This window comes from Sorex fumeus, unplaced genomic scaffold (genome assembly GCF_029834395.1).
Source record: "Sorex fumeus unplaced genomic scaffold, SorFum_2.1 ptg000007l, whole genome shotgun sequence".
Lineage (NCBI taxonomy): Eukaryota > Metazoa > Chordata > Mammalia > Eulipotyphla > Soricidae > Sorex > Sorex fumeus.
This window is the reverse complement of record NW_026606064.1, coordinates 53,853,691-53,874,794: the sequence shown is the minus strand read 5'-3', so window position 1 is coordinate 53,874,794 and position 21,104 is coordinate 53,853,691. Positions and strand designations below refer to the sequence as shown.

The 21,104-nt window shown below is 39.6% G+C and overlaps 1 protein-coding gene across 18 annotated transcripts in view; it reads left to right on the top strand.

Moving 5' to 3' along the window:
- Positions 1-20,708, top strand: part of CREM (cAMP responsive element modulator) — an 88,074-nt gene extending 67,366 nt beyond the window's left edge. For 6 of the 18 annotated variants that reach the window (XM_056131587.1, XM_056131572.1, XM_056131595.1 and 3 more), the window contains 3 exons: positions 8,629-8,664; positions 13,737-13,893; positions 19,566-20,121. In XM_056131587.1, the coding sequence (XP_055987562.1) occupies positions 8,629-8,664; positions 13,737-13,893; positions 19,566-19,710 (338 nt within the window). In that variant the 3' untranslated portion in view covers positions 19,711-20,121. Of the gene's footprint in view, positions 1-2,550; positions 2,638-3,312; positions 3,441-8,490; positions 8,591-8,628; positions 8,665-13,736; positions 13,894-19,565 lie in introns of those variants that run through there. The other 12 variants (XM_056131580.1, XM_056131603.1, XM_056131644.1 and 9 more) reach the window with 8 other exon arrangements.
- The last annotated feature ends 396 nt before the right edge of the window (positions 20,709-21,104 follow it).

Below are 21,104 nucleotides of genomic sequence, written 5' to 3'. Positions count from 1 at the left end.
TCCATATTGTACCACTTGTATGTAAATTTCATGACTTCATCTTTTCTAAGAGCTACATAGTACTCCATTGTGTAGATGTACCAAAGTTTCTTTAACCAGTCATCTGTTCTTGGGCATTCAGGTTTCTTCCAGTTTCTGGCTATTGTAAAGAGTGCTGCAATGAACAAACAAGTGCAGATGTCACTTCGACTATACATTTTTGCCTCTCTGGGATATATTCCCAGGAGTGGTATTGCTGGGTCAAATGGGAGCTCAATTTCTAATTTTTTGAGAATCGTCCATACTGTTTTCCAGAAGGGCTGAACCAGTGGACATTCCCACCAACAGTGAAGGAGTGTCCCTTTCTCGCCACATCCACGCCAGCATCAGTTGCTTTTGTTCTTTTGAATGTGGGCCAGTCTCTGAGGTGTGAGATGGTATCTCATTGTGGTTTTGATCTGCATCTCCCTGATGATTAATGATGTAGAGCATTTTCTCATGTGCTTTTTTGCCATTCGGATTTCTTCTTTGAGAAAGTTTCTGTTCATTTCATTGCCCCATTTTTGGATGGGGTTGGATGTTTTCTTCTTGTGGAGTTTAACCAGTATTTTGTATATCCTGGATATCAACCCCTTGTCAGATGTGTATTCAGTGAATATCCTTTCCCATTCTGTAGACTGTCTTTGTATTTTGGTCACTGTTTCTTTGGAGGTGCAGAAGCTTCTTAGTTTAAGATAGTCCCATTTATCTATCTCTGTTTTCACTTGCTCGGCCAGTGGCGTGGCATCTTTGAAGATACCATTAGCTTCAATGTCATGGAGGGTTTTGCCAACTTTATCTTCAATGTACCTTATGGTTTCTGGCCTGATGTTGAGGTCTTTAATCCATTTTGATCTTACTTTTGTACATGGTGTTAGGCAGAGTTCTGAGCCTATTTTTTTTGCATGTAGCCGTCCAGTGATGCCAACACAATTTATTAAAGAGGCTTTCCTTACTCCACTTCACATTACTTGCACCTTTATCAAAGATTAGATGAGCATATGATTGAGGGGAGATGTCAGTGTATTCAACCCTGTTCCATTGGTCTGCAGTTCTGCCTTTGTTCCAGTACCATGCTGTTTTAATTATTACTGCTTTGTAGTACAGTTTGAAGTTCGGGAGGTTGATTCCTCCCATTTTCTTTTTCCCAAGAATTGCTTTAGCTATTCGTGGGGGCTTATTGTTCCATATAAATTTCAGGAGTGTTTGCTCCATTTCTTTGAAGAATGTCATGGGTATCCTTATAGGGATTGCATTGAATTTATACAATGCTTTCGGTAGTATTGCCATTTTGACAATGTTAAGTCTCCCGACCCATGAGCAGGGGATATCTTTCCATTTCCTCATGTCTTCTTTTATTTCCTGAAGTAGCGTTTTGTAGTTTTCTTTGATGTACCACATTTTTAAAAAAAATTTTTTGGTAGAATCTAGCAATGATTCAGTTTTCTAGTGATGTAGATATTTTTCAGATTTATGAATGGTTGTATTAATATATGATTTTTTGAAAATCTCAAATTTCTTTTCAAGGAATTTTTGGATTTTTTTGTTTGTTTTGTTTTGTTTTGTTTTGTTTTGTTTAGGGCCCATAGCTGGCAGTGCTCAGGGCTTACTCCTGACTCTGTGTTCAGGAATCACTCTTGGCTGGCTCAGGACAATGAGGGGGTTGCAGGAAGGGAGTGTCAGAGAAAGGCGGGAACCGTATGGGATGCTAGAGATTGAACCTGGGCCCCTGCGTGCAAGGCAAGTGTCCTACTCACTGCACTATCACTCCAGCCCCCCTGGATTAATTAAATTAATTAAATAAAATTCCAAGGAATTTTAATGTGATCAAAGAATACATTAGAGTGAGTCACATGAAGTTGCTTTTTTTGTGTGTCAAAAGTTTAAGCATCAGCAATTCCTATGATTCGGTCTAATGATTAGGGAGAAATGTTGTATAATATTTGCTGTTTTTTAGAACAGTGAGTTTTTTAAATTTCAGTACCTACTTCCTTCAAATGATATTAGCAAATTCTGTCACCTTGAGAATAGCCGTATTTTATGCTTGTGTAGCAAATAGCTCAAGGAATAAAAATGTATTGGGTGAACAAAGGTGGCTGAGTATTTCTTCATGAATTTAGAAGTATCTCTGAAACAACTAGTGTCTTTCTGGGCTGATTGTCAGTTGCTTTTGTTTTAAATCTGTAAACTTTGTTTTTCCTCCTAGGAGCTCTTAAAATATGTAGGGTTTATTGTGCCCCCTTTGTTTGACCTAGAAACTTTGGACACAGTCATAAACAATTTCATAAGAAACACTGTAACTTTTTCATGCAGTTGAAGCCCCTCTTCTTTTCTTTGCCAAACCCATATCAATAGATTTTTATGGAAAAATGGGAAACAAAAGCATTAAGATCATTTATTATGAAGCGTTTTAAAAATAGGACTTTGGTTTCAGTGAGTTCTGCTATGACAAAGCAAATTGATGGCCCTGATAGGCTAGTGATGTCATTCTGATGTCAGTACTCCTAGTAACCTGCACTTGCTTGCTAGTTTGGAACAGTTTATATTGCCCTGTGATAGGGGAAACAAGACAGTTCTGTATGCAGAAGCCCATCATGGCTGTAACAGGAGATGAAACAGGTAAGAATTTTAAACAGGGGGTTATATTAGTTCTGCAAAAGAGTCTTGGAAGTTTAGACAAATTCTTTCAGGGGCCACTTTGGAATTTTCAAAAAGGTATTCATTTTTTCCCCCAGTAGCTGAGAAGTAAGAAGTTTCTTTTAGTGTATCTTTCTGTATACCCGGTACTTTCTGGAGCGGTGTTACATGATTGCTTCTTTGGTCGGTATTACATTTGCTTACTGGACTAAGGCAGTGATCTGCCCCCTTCCTCACCCCACTCCGCCTTTTGCTCTGCTAAAAGTGGTACTTCATCTGCGACCTGTTGCAAACTTACTGCAGCTACAAGTTAAAATATATATTGTTCAAGTTGTAAAAAAGAGGGAGAGGAGAGAGGACGGAAGAGAGGAGAGAGACAAAGAGAGAGAAAAGGAGAGAGGAGAAAGAAGGGGCAAAAAAAGCTTCCGATCTTATTGCCGGGCGCAAATGTAGCTCTGAACAGAATAGGAAGAGCGAGCTTGTTCGGGATGTTTGTGTTTCTTTCCTCCTCTATTTAAAATGGTCTGTTCCTCCGCTAACCGAGTTCAAAGGGCTGACGTCATTGCATTTCCTGGAATCGTGTTTCGGCAGGGAAGTGGAAAAGTTAAACTGCAAGCGAGCTGCACATTGACGTCAGCCCCGAGTCATGCTGTGATTTAGTCAGTTCCTCTGCGCTGCTGAGTGATTTAGAGGCATTAACTAGCTCCCCACGGCCGCTTTATCTCCGGGATCGCTCGGGCTGCGTTAGCTTTTCTCGTGCGCCTTGCTCTAACCTTTCCCAGGTGGTGAGTATCCGCCCGGGCGGTGGGGAACGCCGGAGGGTGCGTGTCCCGCGCGCCGCCCCGCGCCGTCCGGCCCCGGGACGTGGGCGCCGAGCGCGGCAGAGCGCGGGCACGTGTCGGCCGGAGGGGGCTTGGCGGGGTCTGCCCGCTTGCCCGGGGCTCGCCGCCGGGAACCGGGGAGTCGAGGCGCGCCCTAGTGTCCAGGCCGGGAAGTGCTGGACTGGAAGCCGCGTCTCTCGCCGCGAGCACGCTGTCAGTTGGTGCTCAGGCTCTTCGTGGCTCGGGTCTCTTGGAGACAGGTAGTGCTTTGGGCTTGGTTGCCTTGCAGTGCGTGCAACGGCGTGTCTGCGGAGGCGGTTGACTTCTAAGCCGGTCCTCAGTTTACTGCTGAATTCACGAAGGACCATCTGAAAAACAGCTCCGCCACAGTTTTAGTTCTACAGAGTTGGGGGGCTCAGCCCTCTTTGCAGATGAAACCGTGCTGTTCAGTTGAGCAAGGAAGACTGTGTGCTATTTTAAAAACTTACCTCGGAAGATGTTGGTTTTGTTTTTTTTCACAGAAAAGTTTTAGGGGTGTTATAGATCACAGAAGCTCTAAAAGATAGAGATGGCTTCAAACCAAAAGGTTTTAGAACTAAACGGCATTTTGTATATGTATTTCTTATGCTTTATTAATTTATATCTCTTTTTGAAGTATGCCTTTAGTTCTAGTTCATCTTTGACTGGTCTAAGCACGAGGATCATAAATAACTTTTTAAAAAGTCACTCAAAAATATTTAAAGGTGAAAAAGCTGGAGGCATAGACTTACAAAAAAATTTCAAGCATTCTTTGTAAGTGAACATTGTAATAATTTCATTGTAATAATTTTTTTAAAGGACAATAATGTACCCTCCTTGAAGAGATTTTTTTTCCATAATTTTACCCATGCTGACATATGAGTTAACTGTTTTGAATTTAAAATGTTCAGAAATGCTGATTCAAAAATGTCAAACTTTTCACAAGACCCCCAGTTGTCCCCTTTTAAGGAATTTTTTAGAAAATCTGCCAGTTTCATTTGAAAATGAGACAAAAAGCATTTTTTCTACTTTATTTTCGTTAGGGGCTGAGAAAGCACAGGGCCTGCGGTGCTCTTCCCTACCCCTTCCTTTTTTGTTTGGATGTGATGTCAGGGGGTGCCGCACACTTCTGGGGTGCTCCCGGAGCATTGCAGTGATGCAGGCAGTGCTGGGACTTGAACTCCAGGCCTAGTCACTGGGACTCTCAACTACTGAGACACACCCTGAGCCTCCACCGCCTAGTCTTTTGAAGGTGTAGCAGAGTACCCCTAGAACCCTGGCCTTTGATTCTGAGTCTGGGCTAAGAGTGGGTATTGGGGAGTCCTGTGGATTTATTTGCATCATTGCAAACTTTCTGACCATGAATGATAATTTTTTATTATGGTATATAGATGGGTGTGTGTGTGCGCGCGTGCACATGTGTGTATGTGTGTGTGCCTTAGAATTATATAAAACAGGTCAAAAACCACGGTTCTTTTCTGTTTTGTTTTGATGTGTTTGTTTTGGGGCCACACTGGCAATGCTCAGAGCTTCCTCCTGGCTCTGCACTCAGAAATTACTCATGGCACTGCTCCGGGAACCATATGGGATGGCAGGGATCGAATCCAGTCAGCTGCATGCAGGCCTAGCACCTTCCCCACTGTACTATCACTCTGGCCCTTCTTGATTCTTCTTACTGTTTTAAAATCTCTAAGTGAGCTATTTTTCTTTCCTCTACTATCCCATTCTATTTGTTTTCCTTCTCTCTGTTAGTGATGATGTGATGATGTGGAGGTGCAATACCTGCACCTTTGGTTGTGGTGCTGGAATAGCTGGCCTTCTTTTCCTTTAATTGCCAAGGTTTGCACGCACGCTCCCCAGAGGGGACTGCGCCCTTTCTCTTGTGGTCCTTGTGTGGAGAATCACCCTCCTTCCCTGTGATTCTCCGATGCTTGCCAGGTGGTTGCACTGCTGATTGGGGTGCTTCTTTTTATCAGTTGTGCCACCCAGGGGTCTTGCCCTTGTGTGCGGTGCTTACACACACACACACACACCTAACTGTAGAAATCATTTGTTGGTCTCTGGGGTCACTGCAGAGCTGCAGGTACAGAGAACACAGCACAGGTGGGCACAGGCGGAGCCACCACACTGGGGACTTGACTCAGCCTTGCGCCTGCTGGCCGGCTCCTTGCCAGTCAGGCATCTTCTGGTTTGGTCCTTGGGCCCTCCAACCCCTGTTTCATCCTTTTTTATTTGTCTGAATGCCATTCTGAACCCATGAGATTGACTTTATGACTCATTAATAGTCTACAACTTAAGAGTTTGAAAAATCTCTAACAATAATGACTGGCCTGGCTGGATAAAGGTTTTAGGGGCATTTACTATACTAGTAGGGTCATCTAATTAAACAAAAGCAAATCTAGTTTTTCAAATCTTTAATTATATTGAGTCCACTTTAAACTTTAATTGGAAATATTTTTTGACTATTCATAAGTTTGTTAGGCGCTTAACTCATTGTCTTTGAAACTGAATCTAAAAATACTCTTAAGTATTATGAGCCAAAATTTCTGAAGTGCTGAAAATGAGTATTCCAACATATTGACACTAGGAAAAGAGTATCACAGTTAATGTTTTATGTGTCAGAAGAAAGATGCATTTTATATTTGTGACAGATTATTACTGGAAGTAACTTCTGTTTGGAAATCTTCACATGAAAGAATGATTTAGATCAGATTATACCAGCCTTTTGAAGTTGGTAGAAAAACAAGTTATAATGATATTTGGAAGTGGAAACAGTTATCTCCCTTATGTTTCACTACATTTCTAAATGTGTAAGGAAGATTTGACTGAAATTGGGTTTATCCTGTTTCCCCACTATTGTTGAAAAGATCTGAATGAAATTTTACTTTGGATAATTTTTTAACTTTGTCTTCTTTTACTTGCCTATATGAATATATTCCCTAATAAAATAACTATGATAATACTTTGCATTTTAGTTAACTCTAAGGTAAAAATAGTTCAAAGGTTCAAGTGTGGTAAATTTGCCAAAAGACAGCTAAAGAAACTGTCAGCTGAGGATAGTTATCCTATATATGTGTATTCCACATGCCAAAAACGGTAACAACAAGTCTCACAATGGAGATGTTATTGGTGCCTGCTGGAGCAAATCGATGAACAATGGGAGGAAAGTGCTACATTGCTATATTGTGTATCTTTTCTCCTTAGGGAGAGTTTCACCCAGGAAATCAGACTTTCACACCCAAGTCCATTTCCCCTGCATTCTCACTGGTGTATTCCTAGCCCATCCAATATCTGTTTTCTATACAACAGAAACACAGATGAGAGGAAATTAATGGCTCTTCCAACCTCACAAAATTAGCAAGTGGGACACAAGGGGCAGAGAGAGAGAGTACAAGGATTAAGGCAATTGCCTTGCATGTCGCTCGCCTAGTTCACTCCCAGGCAATGCATATGGTTTCCCGAGCACTATCAAGAGTGATCCCTGAGCGCAGAACTAGAAGAAAGCCCTGAGCAGCGCAGGGAACACTTAAAAAAAACAAATTAAGGAAAAAAAAAAAGACCACATAACACCGAGAAATGAATGCCCGTGTGGCATGAGTTATCATATATACTGCACTCTGCTCAGACACAAAATGAAGTTAGCATCTTCTTAAGTGAAAATTGGATTTTTCCCTAGAATATTATTATTTTCATAGAATATAGAGCTTTACATGCCAGTACTCATAATTTCTTTTACATATTTTTCAAAAATTCTTTATAAATTAATTTTTGTGGTTCTGGGATCAAGGATCACTCCTGGGGGTGATATGGTTCAGGTGACCATATGGGTACTAAGGGTTGGACCTGGGTCTGCTGCATGCAAGGGATGCGCCCTGCTCACTGTATTATCTCTCCATTCCCTCTGCAAATTTTAACTCAAAGATTTTCAGTTAATAAACAATTCGGGAAAGGTCTCTTTGTGTGTAAATTTAGGTAATGCCTTGTTTCTATGTCATGTATATATGCATTCTGATAGTTGTAAGAAATTTGAAAATGTTTAACATCAAAACAATCATGTTTGTGTAGAATATTATTTTCTTGGAAACTGTGGAACAATAGAGGAGGGAAGTTTTATTGTCTATGTAAAATGCCAGACTGGGGCCAGAGTGATAACATAACAGGTAGGGGTGCATGCCTTGCACACAGCCAACCTTGGTTCTATCCCCTACCCCCTGTATGGTGCCCCGAGCCCGCCAGAAGTGATCCAGGAGCACAGAGCCAGGAGTGAGCCCTGAGCACCACTGGGTGTGGCTCCCATACCAAAAAAATGACTGGCAAGGACAAGCCTGATTTGGGGCATTTGGAACACTAATATGATGGTAAGACAGAGAATTACAAGAGAGGGAAACTGAAATGCCCGTAGCTCTCTGGCGCTGGAGCAAAAAGCCCCCGGCTTGTTCACATGAGGGGCAAGGTATGTCTGTTGTTAATTAGTTGTGTGTGTGTGGGGTTATGACAGTACTGTACTGACACATGACAGTAGGAGTTTCATCTGTTACAGTGTTTTTATTCAGTCACTTGCTCAGTACCTCAGAGATCACAGTAAATGAGTAAATCAGTCACCATCACTGGGGAGTTAAAAATTGTTTCGCTATGGGAGCTGTGGAGATCTAGGCCTTTTGCTGGGCTTCTGATTTTTTTCGTTTCCTACTCGTTTGACTTTTTTTCGGTACCACATGACTGAGCTTGTCTCATTTGGTTTACCATGATTCTTTTCCACTACAGTGTTCTATTCTCAGTGATGATAATATGTTATTTTATGGAGGTATATAACAAAAATATGAGTTTTAAAGTCTGTTAATAGGTTTTTTTTTTAAAGAATAAGAGTCATACATTTCAATCATTCTATTCCCCAAGTTTGTTAGTAGGGAGACTCCTGGGGAAATTATATTTATGGATATTTTCTGTTTTTTAACTAATATATGGTATAAGCATAATTTGGAACATTGTCTTTCAGAACTTAAGAAAGGGAAGAGGAAGGGAACTAACATTTGCTGAATGCCTACCATGTGCCAGGCACTGTGCTAGACACTTTGACATACATTACAGGGTTTATTGTGAGTATTAAATAAGATACTGTATCCCCATTTTACAGATGAGGAAACTGAACTTGCCCCAAGTCACATGGCTGGTAAGTGGCAGAGCTGGACTAGAATCCAGACTCCAAATCCCATGCTTTTCCTGCTGTACTGCGTTTAAAGCTTACAAAGAGAGGTATGAAGTTAATGACCAAAATGGAGAGTTCTCAGAATTTCTTTTCTCATGGAGTATTTGTTATTAAGCCTGAAGCATTTTTTTTTCATGTCAGGAGTTAGATAGTTAGACACACATAATAACCAGAATTTTCAGCTTCTAAGAGACCAGATTAGAGGGATGAGTGATATTGGAGGGAAGATTCAGAAATAAGACTTTTTATCAGTTAAGGGCAGTTTGAACAAATATTTCACATCTTGTAGGGCCTTGTTAATAATGTTAATATAATAGCATATAGTAATAACAAAAGTAATTGCTAATAAGTCTTATGTTAGTAAGCTCCTTATCTTAGACACTGGAGCGTGGTGAAGGGTAATGTATAAATGGGCTTGAACAAAAACTTGGGAAGTTGAAAATGTATAGGGGCTGGAGCAATAGTATAGTGGATAAGGCACTTGCCTAGCATGTGGCTGACCTGGTGCCAATCCCCAGTATCCTAGATAGTCCCTCAAGCCTACCAGAGGCGATCCTTAAGTGCAGAGCCAGGAGTATAAGCCCGAAGCACTGCCAGGTGTGGCTGAAGTTTTTTCTTTTTTAACTGCATAGTACATTCACCAACTTACAGATCACCCATTTCATTCCCCTTACCATGTGAGACTCAAGGGGATACCAGGCTTTAAAAAGTTTTCTCAGGACCAGAGAGATAGTACAGGAATAGGGTGCTGGCTTGCATTTGCAACAAGCCAACCCCACTTTGAATCCTGGGACTTCATAGCATCCCACATTCACTGCCAGGAGTAATCCTGAGCACAACCGAGAGTGGTCCCCAAACCAAAAGCAGAAAAATACTATTCCTAACTTGTCTAAAGTTTTGGGGCCATAGAATAAAATTATTATAGACATTTTCTTCAGGCATGAGTTAAAGTCTCCACCAACAACCCATTTATTTTTAGAAATTTATGCAATGAAATTCTAGAATAAAAAATAACCTGGACATGTACAGTAGTTAGGTGGGATAAAAATTATGACATTTAATAGAACACAAGAAAAGTATGTCACCAAAAAATGTTGCATAGGGGGCCAGAGCAATAGTCCAGCAGGTAGAAGGTTTGCCTTGCACATGGCCAACCCAGGTTCAATCCCTGGCATCCTATATGGTCCCCTGAGCGCTGCCAGGAGTGATTCCTGAGAGCAGAGCCAGGAGTAACCCTGAGCATTACCAGGTGTGAACCCAGAAAGCCAAATAAAATAATTTAAAAATAAAAAAGAAATTCAGAAAGTTCTTTGCACTAGAATCCTGCTTACTAGATTTGCGTTAAAATACCACTGGTCATAATACTTGCAAACTTATACTAAGATGAAAGCATTTTCACAGCTTGTTTCAAGAACAAAGTTTTGACATTTGTATTTCCTCAAAATGAGATTCTCGGGGCTGGAGAGATAGCACAGCGGGTAGGGCGTTTGCCTTGCACACGGCCGACCCGGGTTCAATTCCCAGCATCCCATATGGTCCCCTGAACACCACCAGGAGTAACTCCTGAGTGCAGAGCCAGGAGTAACCCCTGTACATCACCAGGTGTGACCCAAAAAGCAAAAAAAAAAAAAATGAGATTCTCTTTAACATGTCTCTAATATATTTTACTAATAAGGATGTATTTAAAGATATAGAGTTCTTCCATTGACATTATTCAGTATCTACTAGAAGTACATCATCATATTGATTCTTTGTGATATTACAGAAAGTTTCACTAATACCTACTAATCAATACTAATATTAGACTTGAACTAATTAATTCAATCTGATTTTTGTTGGAGGGGATTCTATTTTTGAAAAATTAGGTAAATTTCAGTTTGTTAGGTGACTTCCCAGAACTAATCTAAGTATATCATTTCCTTCCAAGCGATATTTTTTAAGTGATATTTTTTTATGAGCTCACATATTTGGAAAATGTTTATTTTGGAATTGCTATTATCCTTAAAGCCAGTTAATCCTTAAAGGATACTTTCAGCTTTTGGAAAGAGCCAAGTTTAGAGCCATTTCTGATTCTAAGATATAATAAACTTATTTTTCATCAGTGAAATAGATCCCACCCACTTCCCATTTCTCCCACCCTTTTTTAAAGTCAGTGCAACCCCCTAAAGTAACTTTTGTTTATTCTATGAGTATTCTGTGTTAATTCTTCAGTGCCCAATATAGCAGATATGTGGCAAACTAGAAAGGAAGGGTAGACGGAACCCTCTGTGCCTTTGTTAACTTCACCACACTCGCCAGCAGTGTTTAGAAAGAACATCCCTCCACTGTGCCTGCTGTGTCAACGTGGCATGTAAAACTTCTTATTCGTCACTGGCTATTGTTCCAATTTTGGAAAGCCTGTGTAACCTCCAGCCATTCCATTGTTTCAACCTTTATTATCCCATAACCTTCTTCCCTCGATATGGGTGAAGAGAAGAGAGAACTACGTGGTTCTGCACTCTGTTCTCTCTCATCCTACGATGTTTAAAATCACTGTCACTGTCACTGTCCTCCAGTTGTTCATCAATTTGTTCGAGCGGGCCCAGTAACATTGTGAGACTTGTTACTGTGTTTGGCATGTCCTCCCGTTGTTCGTCAGTTTTGCTCAAGCAGGCCCAGTAACGTCTCCATTTTGAGACTTCTTGTTACTGTATTTGGCATATTGAGTACGTCACGGGTAGTTTGCCAGGCTTTGCCGTGCGGGCAAGATACTCTAGGTAGCTTGCCAGGCTCTCCAAGAGGGGTGGAGGAATCAAACCCGGCTCGGCCGAGAGTATCTTGCTCCCACAGCAGAGCCTGACAAGCTCCCCATGGCGGATTTGATATGCCAAAAACAGTAACAACAAGTCTCACAATGGAGATGTTGCTGATGCCTGCTTGAGCAAATTGATGAACAGCCGGAGGACAGTGCTACAGACAGTGCCACATATGGAAGCAATAAGAACGTTCATTTTTTTTCCTTGTTCATATTAGGGAGATCTTTTATATAAGTGGTCACCGAAGCCTTGTTTTTAAATTATTTTATTATTTTAACCAATTTTGAGCCTCATTTGGGTAAAATGTGGCATTTATCCCTCCCCCATAGAAGCACATAGCAGAGTGTTTTGAGGGCCAGAGCAATAGTCTGTACTATGTGGATAGAACGTTTGCCATGTGCACAGCAACCCATGTTCAATCTCTGTACTTGATATACACCCCCCATTCCCAAGCCCAGCCAGGAATGATCTCTGAGAACAGAGCCAGGAAGAAGCCCTGAGTACTGCTGAGTGTTGCCCCACCCCCCCTGCATCAAAAAGATGAAAAAGATGAGTTTTTGAATAACCTTTAAAACTTCTTGACTGTTTTTACTGCTAATATCCCATTTAAGTGAAAAAGTCATTGTTTTTCTTTTATGTAACTTCAGTTCTTACTCAATGGGTACAGTATTTTAATGAGATATGGAAGTTCTCTGACGTTTTCATTGGCATTGTTTCAGACTGATTTTTATAGGATTTATAGCCTTATTAAAAATCTTTTGACATTTTTGTTTTGAAAGCTCATGTATTTTGTAATCTCTCATCAGAGTATCAAGTTAACTCTGTATTATAGATTCTCAAAGTTAAAATGGTTGTGGTAGAAACACGTTTTATTGCTTCCATCCATCTGTTTCTTCTGAGATGCTATTGAAGATAGACATTTTTAAAATATCAATTGGAACACTGAGGATTTTTATATTCATTCTGAATGCTAAATAAATAGCACAGTGGTAGGGCGTTTGCCTTGCCCGCAGCCTGCCCGGCCTACCCAGGTTCAATTCCTCTGTCCCTCTTGGAGAGCCTGGCAAGCTACCGAGAGTACGCCGCCCGCACGGCAAAGCCTGGTAAGCTCCCCGTGACGTATTCAATATGCCAAATACAGTAACAGCAAGTCTCACAATGGAGACTTTACTGGGCCCGCTTGAACAAAATTGATGAACAACGGGAGGACAGTGCTACATAAATACTAAATCTGGTATTTAATTATGTTTATCAATAATTAGAAAATACTTCTTAAGAACGAGTAGTACAAAATATTTTCTATGGAGACACCAAAAGACAAAAATTCTCAAACCAGTTAAAAAAAGAGCTTTCCTATTTTGTTTTTTTATTTGGCTTTTAAATGGAAAATAACTGAGCTGGGTTCATCTCCCAGTTCCTCAGTCATTTTTCTGACCCTAGGGGTTGCACTTAAAGACAGTCAGTCATAGTCTCAGGCAAGAGAAGAAGGTTTAGAAAAATCGTCCACTGGAATAGTCAGAGGATGGAAAAATAGCCAGGGATACTCAGAATTTTTGCCAAGGTGTGCTGCTGTCAGCTCCCACTGCTTAGAACCAATGGTAGATTTTTCAGAATTTCTGCAAGCTGATAATTATAAGAGCCATTGTTAAAAATTGAACTATATGTATATATACATGTAAATTGCATTAATACTAAAAGTTCACCCTATCTAATTACTTCATTTATGCTCATAAGGTTATTTACATGTATCTTACCTGAATGGTGTTCTATTTCTACTTACTCTATGTGTATGTCTTTCCTACTCTATATTTGATAACATCACATTGTTAGCTTGAAATTGGCTCTGATAGACATATTTCCACTCTATAGTATAACAAGTGCTCTAGGTCAGTACTCTTTTTTTTTTTCCCCCCCACAGAGAGCTGGTTAACATTTTATCAGCACCCCACTGACTTTAGGTTAAATGAACTGTCACTTTAAAATCCTTTCCACTTTAGCCCTGGATTTAAAACAAACCACCTTTCTATAATGATCAGGGAATTTTTCGTATCTTACATGGATAGAGCTGAATATCATTGTTCAGTGTTCCAAATGCTGAAGATCCTTGATACCTAAGAGTTCTGTACTGCTCACATCTTAAAGAGTAGTAAGGTTGCCTCTTATGTCATTTTCAGGTCAAATGTATGTGTAGTCTCAAGCTTAAATGCTTATGCAGGCTTATAATATTTCGTTTCATTGCAGCTGCCACTGGTGATATGCCCACGTACCAGATCCGAGCTCCAACGACTACTTTGCCACAGGGAGTAGTGATGGCTGCCTCACCAGGAAGTTTGCACAGCCCCCAGCAACTAGCAGAAGAAGCAACACGCAAACGAGAACTCAGGCTAATGAAAAACAGGTCAGACACTGCTCGAGAGAAGTAGCAATCTTTCCTAGGACATGTTCTTTCTTCCCGGGGGCTTTAAAAGTTGAGCTAACTTTTCTGAAAGGATTTTTCCCAGCTTAAATGTTATGTGGCATTTTATATGCTTTTTTGCTCTAGGGTCCTGATCCTCAGAGTTCCTCAACCTGAAACTCTTTCATAAACTTTGGAAACATCCCTATATTTTGTAAGGTCATGTCTAAAAGATCTGTTAATTTTTGTAATGATAGAAGAATTTTATTTTAAGTAATTATTTTGTACTTGGTGCAGTTGGGGATCATTTTGATATTTAAGCATTTTTATAAGCAAAATAAACTTTAGTGTGAGTTAAGAATTCCCTAAGTCTTTCGCAAGAAGTTTTTTTGGTAGCTTTCCCCTGTTATGTTAATCATATGTTATTCTGAAACATTCCAGTCTAGTACAAGTATAAAACAGCAGAAAGATATAAGATTACCTGCAGTCCCACCATTTGGAGATACCTATGAGATTATAGTGATATTTATTTACATTTCATTCCTTTTTATTTTGTTCTTATACTGTTACTGTAATTTTATTTTTGAACAGCTCCTATTACAAAAAATGCTGTTTTCCAAAATCATTTTTCAAATTTAACTTAAGTATTATTTCATGATTTAATTATTCTTATAAAGAATGATGCACATTGATCTGATTTTTTAAAAATAAATAAAATAGTTTTTCTGCTAAGTCTTATCAGTTTATTCCTGTCTTAAATAATGTCAGTGTAAGAAAAGAGAACATTTTAGACTGGATGTGTTCACCTATAATCAGAAACTTAGAATAGTATTTAACTTACTGGGTATTATCAACCTAACTAAGGAGTCTCTAAAATTTAGAAAGGGTGCTGAGCTCAGTGCCGTCCTTTTTCACCGAATGTGAGACAGTGGCAGCTACATTCACTTTACCAAATAGCCTTTTAAATATGGAAGCTTGATATGTTCTAGAACTTCTTATGTTAGACTGCTGTTCCCAAGCTTATATTATTAGATGGAGTTTTTTTGGTACCTTGGAATACTTCAGCAGATTCCCAGAAATAGGAACATTGGCAGGTGGACCTCTTTATCAGTGATTGTTCCAGGTTCCATGTATGTAGTCATATTGGACTCATGTTTTTCATCATCACAGATCCTGAAAGGGGCTGAAAGGGAGGGGCTCACAGGACATCATAGTTGTTCTATGGAAATCTTGTTATCAAAGATTTCTAATTTTGATCTGATCTGAATTTGATTTAAATTTGATCTGTGGATACTTTAAAAGTGTTCTCAGAGCTGCTCTCAGCAGTTATGAATGTACATGAATATAAATACTCTCATGTCACAGGACATTGTGAAGTCCAGTTTAGAAATAGTTCAGTGTGAGGATAATGCAAGATGTAAAATTGATCCTTGACACCTTCTTTTCCTCAGTAAGGCATTCTCTGTCTCTGGTTTTGCCTTGTATTTTTGGCTGTACCTGAACTGGATCCCTATACTTTGCTCATGCTAGTCATGCAGTCTGCCACCAACCACATCCCCAACACAGCCTTTAAAAATGGTCAGTTTACTTAGGTCAGGAACTCATCAGTTTCACCTAAGTGAAATGGAGAAGACATTACCTAGTGGACCAGAGAGATTCTATCGGGGTTAAGGTGCTTGCCTTATATTCATCCAACCTGGGTTTGATCCCCAGCACCACATATGCTTCCCTGAGCACATAGCCAGGAGTGATCCCTGAGCACACAGCCAGAAGTAAGCCCTCGGCGCTGCAGGTATAAACAAAAAACAACAAACGATTCAGTAGTGAGATCCTATAAGCATGCCCCACAACTACCTACTCATACATAGCCAATCTCCCAAAGGAAAAATAAAAGAATTTTGGTTTCTAAAAAAGAATAATTGGCTAATAACAATTATTGGGTAGCATTTGTGTTCAGGCTATAATAACCACAGGAAATGAAGGCCTAGCCTTGTAGGTGGTATTTTGTTTTTGTTTTTCTTTGTGTTTTATAGTAGGTGGTATTTTGATCTTATATAGCTGGTCCAGATTTAATGTGCAGCCAAAACAAAGAACTACCAGCGTCATCCAGGATCCGGTCTGCTCCTCCTCCCTGCTGTCATCTTCAGCATCTGACATTTCTTCTGAGGACCACAGTCTGGCAGCCACACCTGTCGTCCTTGCATCAGACAGGCAGAGGAAGTGGGGCTAGCTGAGCTTTTATGCTCTGAAAACATTTCCTTGGACAACCCAGCAGTTTTCAATTTTCACTCATTGACTAGAAATAGTCCTGAGTCACACCACAATGGGGATTCATTCTAAGGAATGTGCCTTTAGGCAGATTCCTTGTTATGCTAATGTCTTCTAGAAAATTACACTTAGTTGGTTTGGCCTAGTACTCAGCTAGGTGATAATAGAGCAGCCACTTTCTCTTTTTGTTGTTATTTTTTGTTTTTTTTGGGGGGGGAGCGTCATACCTCGTGATGCACAGGGGTTACTCCTGGCTCGTGCTCTCAGGAATTACTCTTGGCGGTGCTTGGGGGGGGGTGTTGGGGATCATAATGTGATGCTTGGAATTGAACCTGGGTTGGCCGCGTGCAAGGCAAATGCCCTACCACTTTTTTACATGCTGTGCCCAGCCTAGACCAAAACATTATGTGGGCTTAAAGACATAGAGAAATAGAATCCTTAACTGCAAAGATTCTGAGAAAGGGTTATTTTAGCTTTGTAAATCTCAGCTTTAGAGCAAGGTGAGTGAAAAGCAGATGATAAGTGACTATTGGTTGCTCAGTGTCTTACACTTAACATATGGTATATTATGCTCAGCATATGGTACTTGCTCAACAGATATTGGTATCTATTGCTTAACAGATATACCAATATCTGTGAGCAAGTACCAGTACCATATGTGAGTTTTAAGTGCTTTATATCTACTGTTTGTTTAACTCACATAAATTCCACACGAGGATATATTTGATTATCATCCTTTGAAGAATGGAGGTTCAGAAAGGTGTTAAGTAACAAGCGGGTTAATACTACACATCCCAGACAGAACATGAAGTCAGCGGTCTCTGCTCTGGGGCCTGTTCTCTGCACCAACTTCTGAGTCATCTCCCAAGTGTCAACTTCAGATTTAGGTCCACTGGAAGGATGTGCGTTCCAGTGACTAACAGAAAGACCTCTTCAACATTCTCTTTGATTCTTTGACTGACATTTTAAAGGATAATTATATTCCTACCAATCAGTCTACTGACAGTTTTCATTTCTTTATAGCCCTGTCAGTTTGTTCTCGTTGCCACAGATGTCCTCTCCATGTTGCTCTGTCTTGGTAAATGCAGTGCTTGGGAACTGATCTATTGATAGAAATAACAGGTGTTTTCCATAGCTGAGTGTCATATACTTGTGTGATTATTTAAAGCAGAGGTTCCCAAACTTATTTGGTCTACTTCCTTCTTTTCAGAAAAAAATTACTATGGGTCCCACACACACACATACATGGTCTACTGACTCATTGATGCTGGCTTGCTCTGCTGGTGGTTTATACTTCGCTGTGGCTTAATTGACACGAATCAACAATGCCATCATGAACATGTTAAGAGAACAAACAAAAATTGCTCCCCCCATTGCTCCTTAAGCCCTCCTCTTCTTCATCCTTTTGGTTCCAGTGCTTACTTTGAGCAACACCGACTTAAAGTTTTTTGCACTTGGAGACCCTTTAGACTCTGATAATATCTGTGTACAGGAAACACAAAGAATGGATATTTATAATAAATAGTACACATTGGTTAATTTAAAAGATTAAATACCCTACTCTCGGAGAGCCCGGCAAGCTACCGAGAGTATTCGATATGCCAGACACAGTAACAACAAAGTCTCCAATGGAGACGTTACTGGGCCCGCTCGAGCAAATCGACGATCAACGGGAGGGCCTTTTTAAATACCCTACAGCACTGGTCTACAAATTTGAACAGTAGCTTGTTTGTTTTGTATCATGGCTATATACCTCCTAGATCTAGAACTTAGTATAGTGATTAAATCATGAAAACATTCTTATTCATAAGTGTGTTTTAGTTACTTTATGGAAGAGTGTTGAATTATATTCCCAAGCTGGCAGAGTTCTAAGTGATCTTGATTGTATTCTTCAATTTTCCTTGTGATTTATTTGGGTAAACCTGTTTTCATTAAATTGTAATTCATATATAATATTTTTCTGAAAACTTTGTGACTTCACAGAATGGTAGCGTTGTTTTGGCTTAGGAAGCAGACAATGATCTTTACCTGCAGATCACTGGAATTTCAAGGTCTCTTTTTTGGCTGACTTTGGCCTCCCACAGAGAAAACCGATAACCAGTTGTTACTGTTTTAGGGTGGTAAGACTCAAATATCCCAAAAATAAATCAGAATTGGCCAATCATGATGATGTGTATATCATCCCCACTTGGGAGTGACAGCAGTGATTATTAAACACAAACCTTTGCTAAAATATATTTGTTTCCTAGTATGTTTCAGTGTAGGCTTTTTTTTTTAATGTGAAGGGTACCCCAAAGGCAGTTACTCTCAGTTGAATATTCCAAAATAAAGCCATCTGAGTATAAGTGGGGTCATTCTATAGAGGAGTTAAATGATGATATGTTCCCCCCTCCTCTCATACACCACACACACACACAGAAACACACACACACACACACACACACACACACACCTGAAAAAACATAGAGAAATATTGTTAGATTCCTTGATTTTTGTGGAGTTTTACATGAAAGTGACTAATCTGCTCTTCTATTTATTTGTGTTTGCTCTGGCTGTGGGTCTGTTCTTTCCTTTGGGCCTGGACTACCATGCGTTAAAATTCAGCAAATTGGATAGAGATGCATGTGATTAGAGAGCTTTGAAATATGCTTTTGGGTTGTTCAGTGGTTTCCTTTTCATAATTTTAAATATGATCACCTTACATTCCTGGACTTAAATTTTCTGAATCATTAGATGTTGTATTGTGTACTCTCCCTTCTCCCCTTCTTTTATTTTCAGGAATAGAATCGCTTTTATTTTGGCTTATGAAAATGTATATGACTTGTTTATTGTTAATTTTTCCATATTGTTTTCTAGCCAATAAACTATTTCTTGCTGTCATGATTACTCTTACTTGCTTTACTGAGATTTAATCTTAAAGAGTTCAGATGATTGCTATTAACACTTACCAATTTGGAGGTTTAATTTTTTTCTAATAAATTTTAGTCAAATGAAGCTTGTGGTAAAGAATGTGGCTTTTAGTAGACCAAAATAAATGTAAGGGAATTTGAAAGGATCTCTAAATCTTTTTGTGGCAGTTCCACTTGAGGGATTGGGCTTATTGTTTTAGGCTACTGTAAACAATTCTGGTGACTGTTATCAGTGTGTGTCTATGAAAACACCATTTATAACCAATGCTGAGTGAATGGATTGTGCTTTCAAGTTGTTCTTGTTGTCTTAGAGTAATTTTATCAAAGGGCATGTGCTTGGTTTGGTTTGGTATATTGTTTTGTACAAACTGTACCTAGGATTGATTGATTGTTGAGTGTTTTTGGGGGGCGGGGGGTGGTGGGGCAGATGTTTATTGAGCCACTCTGGATTGTGCTGGGAGGTTGTTCTTGTAGTCATTTGCCTTGTGTTGGTTCCAGGGAAGCTGCCCGGGAGTGTCGCAGGAAGAAGAAAGAATATGTCAAATGTCTTGAAAATCGTGTGGCTGTGCTTGAAAACCAAAACAAGACTCTCATTGAGGAACTCAAGGCCCTCAAAGATCTTTATTGCCATAAAGCAGAGTAATTGTCTTTGGCTTGGACCTTGTTTCCTATGAACTCTAAATCAAGGCAGGAGATAACAGCAGTTCTACTAATTGCCATGTGGACTTGTAGAAGGGACACTTGTGACCCTTCAGAATCCAGTTTGGCTTTAGTGTTGGAAATGGAATTGGGAATGTTGTTCCGAGATTTGGAATGCAGCCATGATCACATATGCTATGCTTACTTCAGTCTGTTTGTCAATAGCATGCAAAAAACTGTTTTGTTTGCCCTTTTGCTTCTACCCTTTTTCAGGGAAGCTGCTAAAGAATGTCGACGGCGAAAGAAAGAATATGTAAAATGTCTGGAAAGTCGTGTTGCAGTGCTGGAAGTTCAGAACAAGAAGCTTATAGAGGAACTTGAGACCTTGAAAGACATATGCTCTTCCAAAACAGATTAGTAGAAATATTTAACTATGAACTGATCACAACATGTACAGTTGCTTTTGCAGGCAATACAATATATAGCCGGCAAGAATTATGGCTTTTTTCCTTTGTATCATTCATCATATTCTCTAATCTCTAACATTCCTGAAATGCTTCACTGTACGTAGTTAATTCTTAGCTGTAACTTCAATTTTTTTTAAAAAAAGAGACAAGCTGTAAAAAATGTATGTAACAAATTCTTAAAATGCAATATTTGTAAGACTTGTTCCAATGCTACATATTTGCAGTTCCTGATCTCTATGTCATGAATAGTGTCCTATGCAATAAATTTGTTTGCAGGTCTTTAAAAATCATTTTAGGAAAGGATGATCAAAGATAATGCATCCAGCTGTACAATAAAAGTAAACCACACCCCAGAAATACCTCAGGAAAGAATTGAAAGAATCTAATGATATGCCTTTATGAAAATTATAGCCTATAAATGAATTTATGGCATTTGCAGGCTTTTATATTAGTTGCTTTGTAAAGAAAAGTATTGTATTACTGTCCTTGAATGCCATAGTTGGAGAGAGTTTTTAATAGAACCATGTTGGTTACACTTTGTAGTGTTTGGTGCTCATTTAAGTATCTGAAACTTTACTACGTTTTTACTCTATTGTGTAATATAAAACAATCTTCCAAAAGTGTTTACTGTTGGTTTACTATCACCTAATTATAGTTACAACAAATATTTAATATCCAAAATGAGTTTAACATTTCTAAATCAGAATTACACTGCGTCCTAGCACAGAATACTCATGCCTCCTCCTACACTGGATCCTGAGCTCTGCGGATGCTTCTTATTTTTCTTGTTTTGTCTGGGGACCACACTCAGCAGTGCTCAGGGCTTATTCCTGGCTCAAGAATGTTTCTGGAGGGGCTCGGGGATCACATGGGTTGATGGGGATTGAACCTTGATCAGCTGTGTGCGAGGCAAGTGCCCTACCTTCTCACC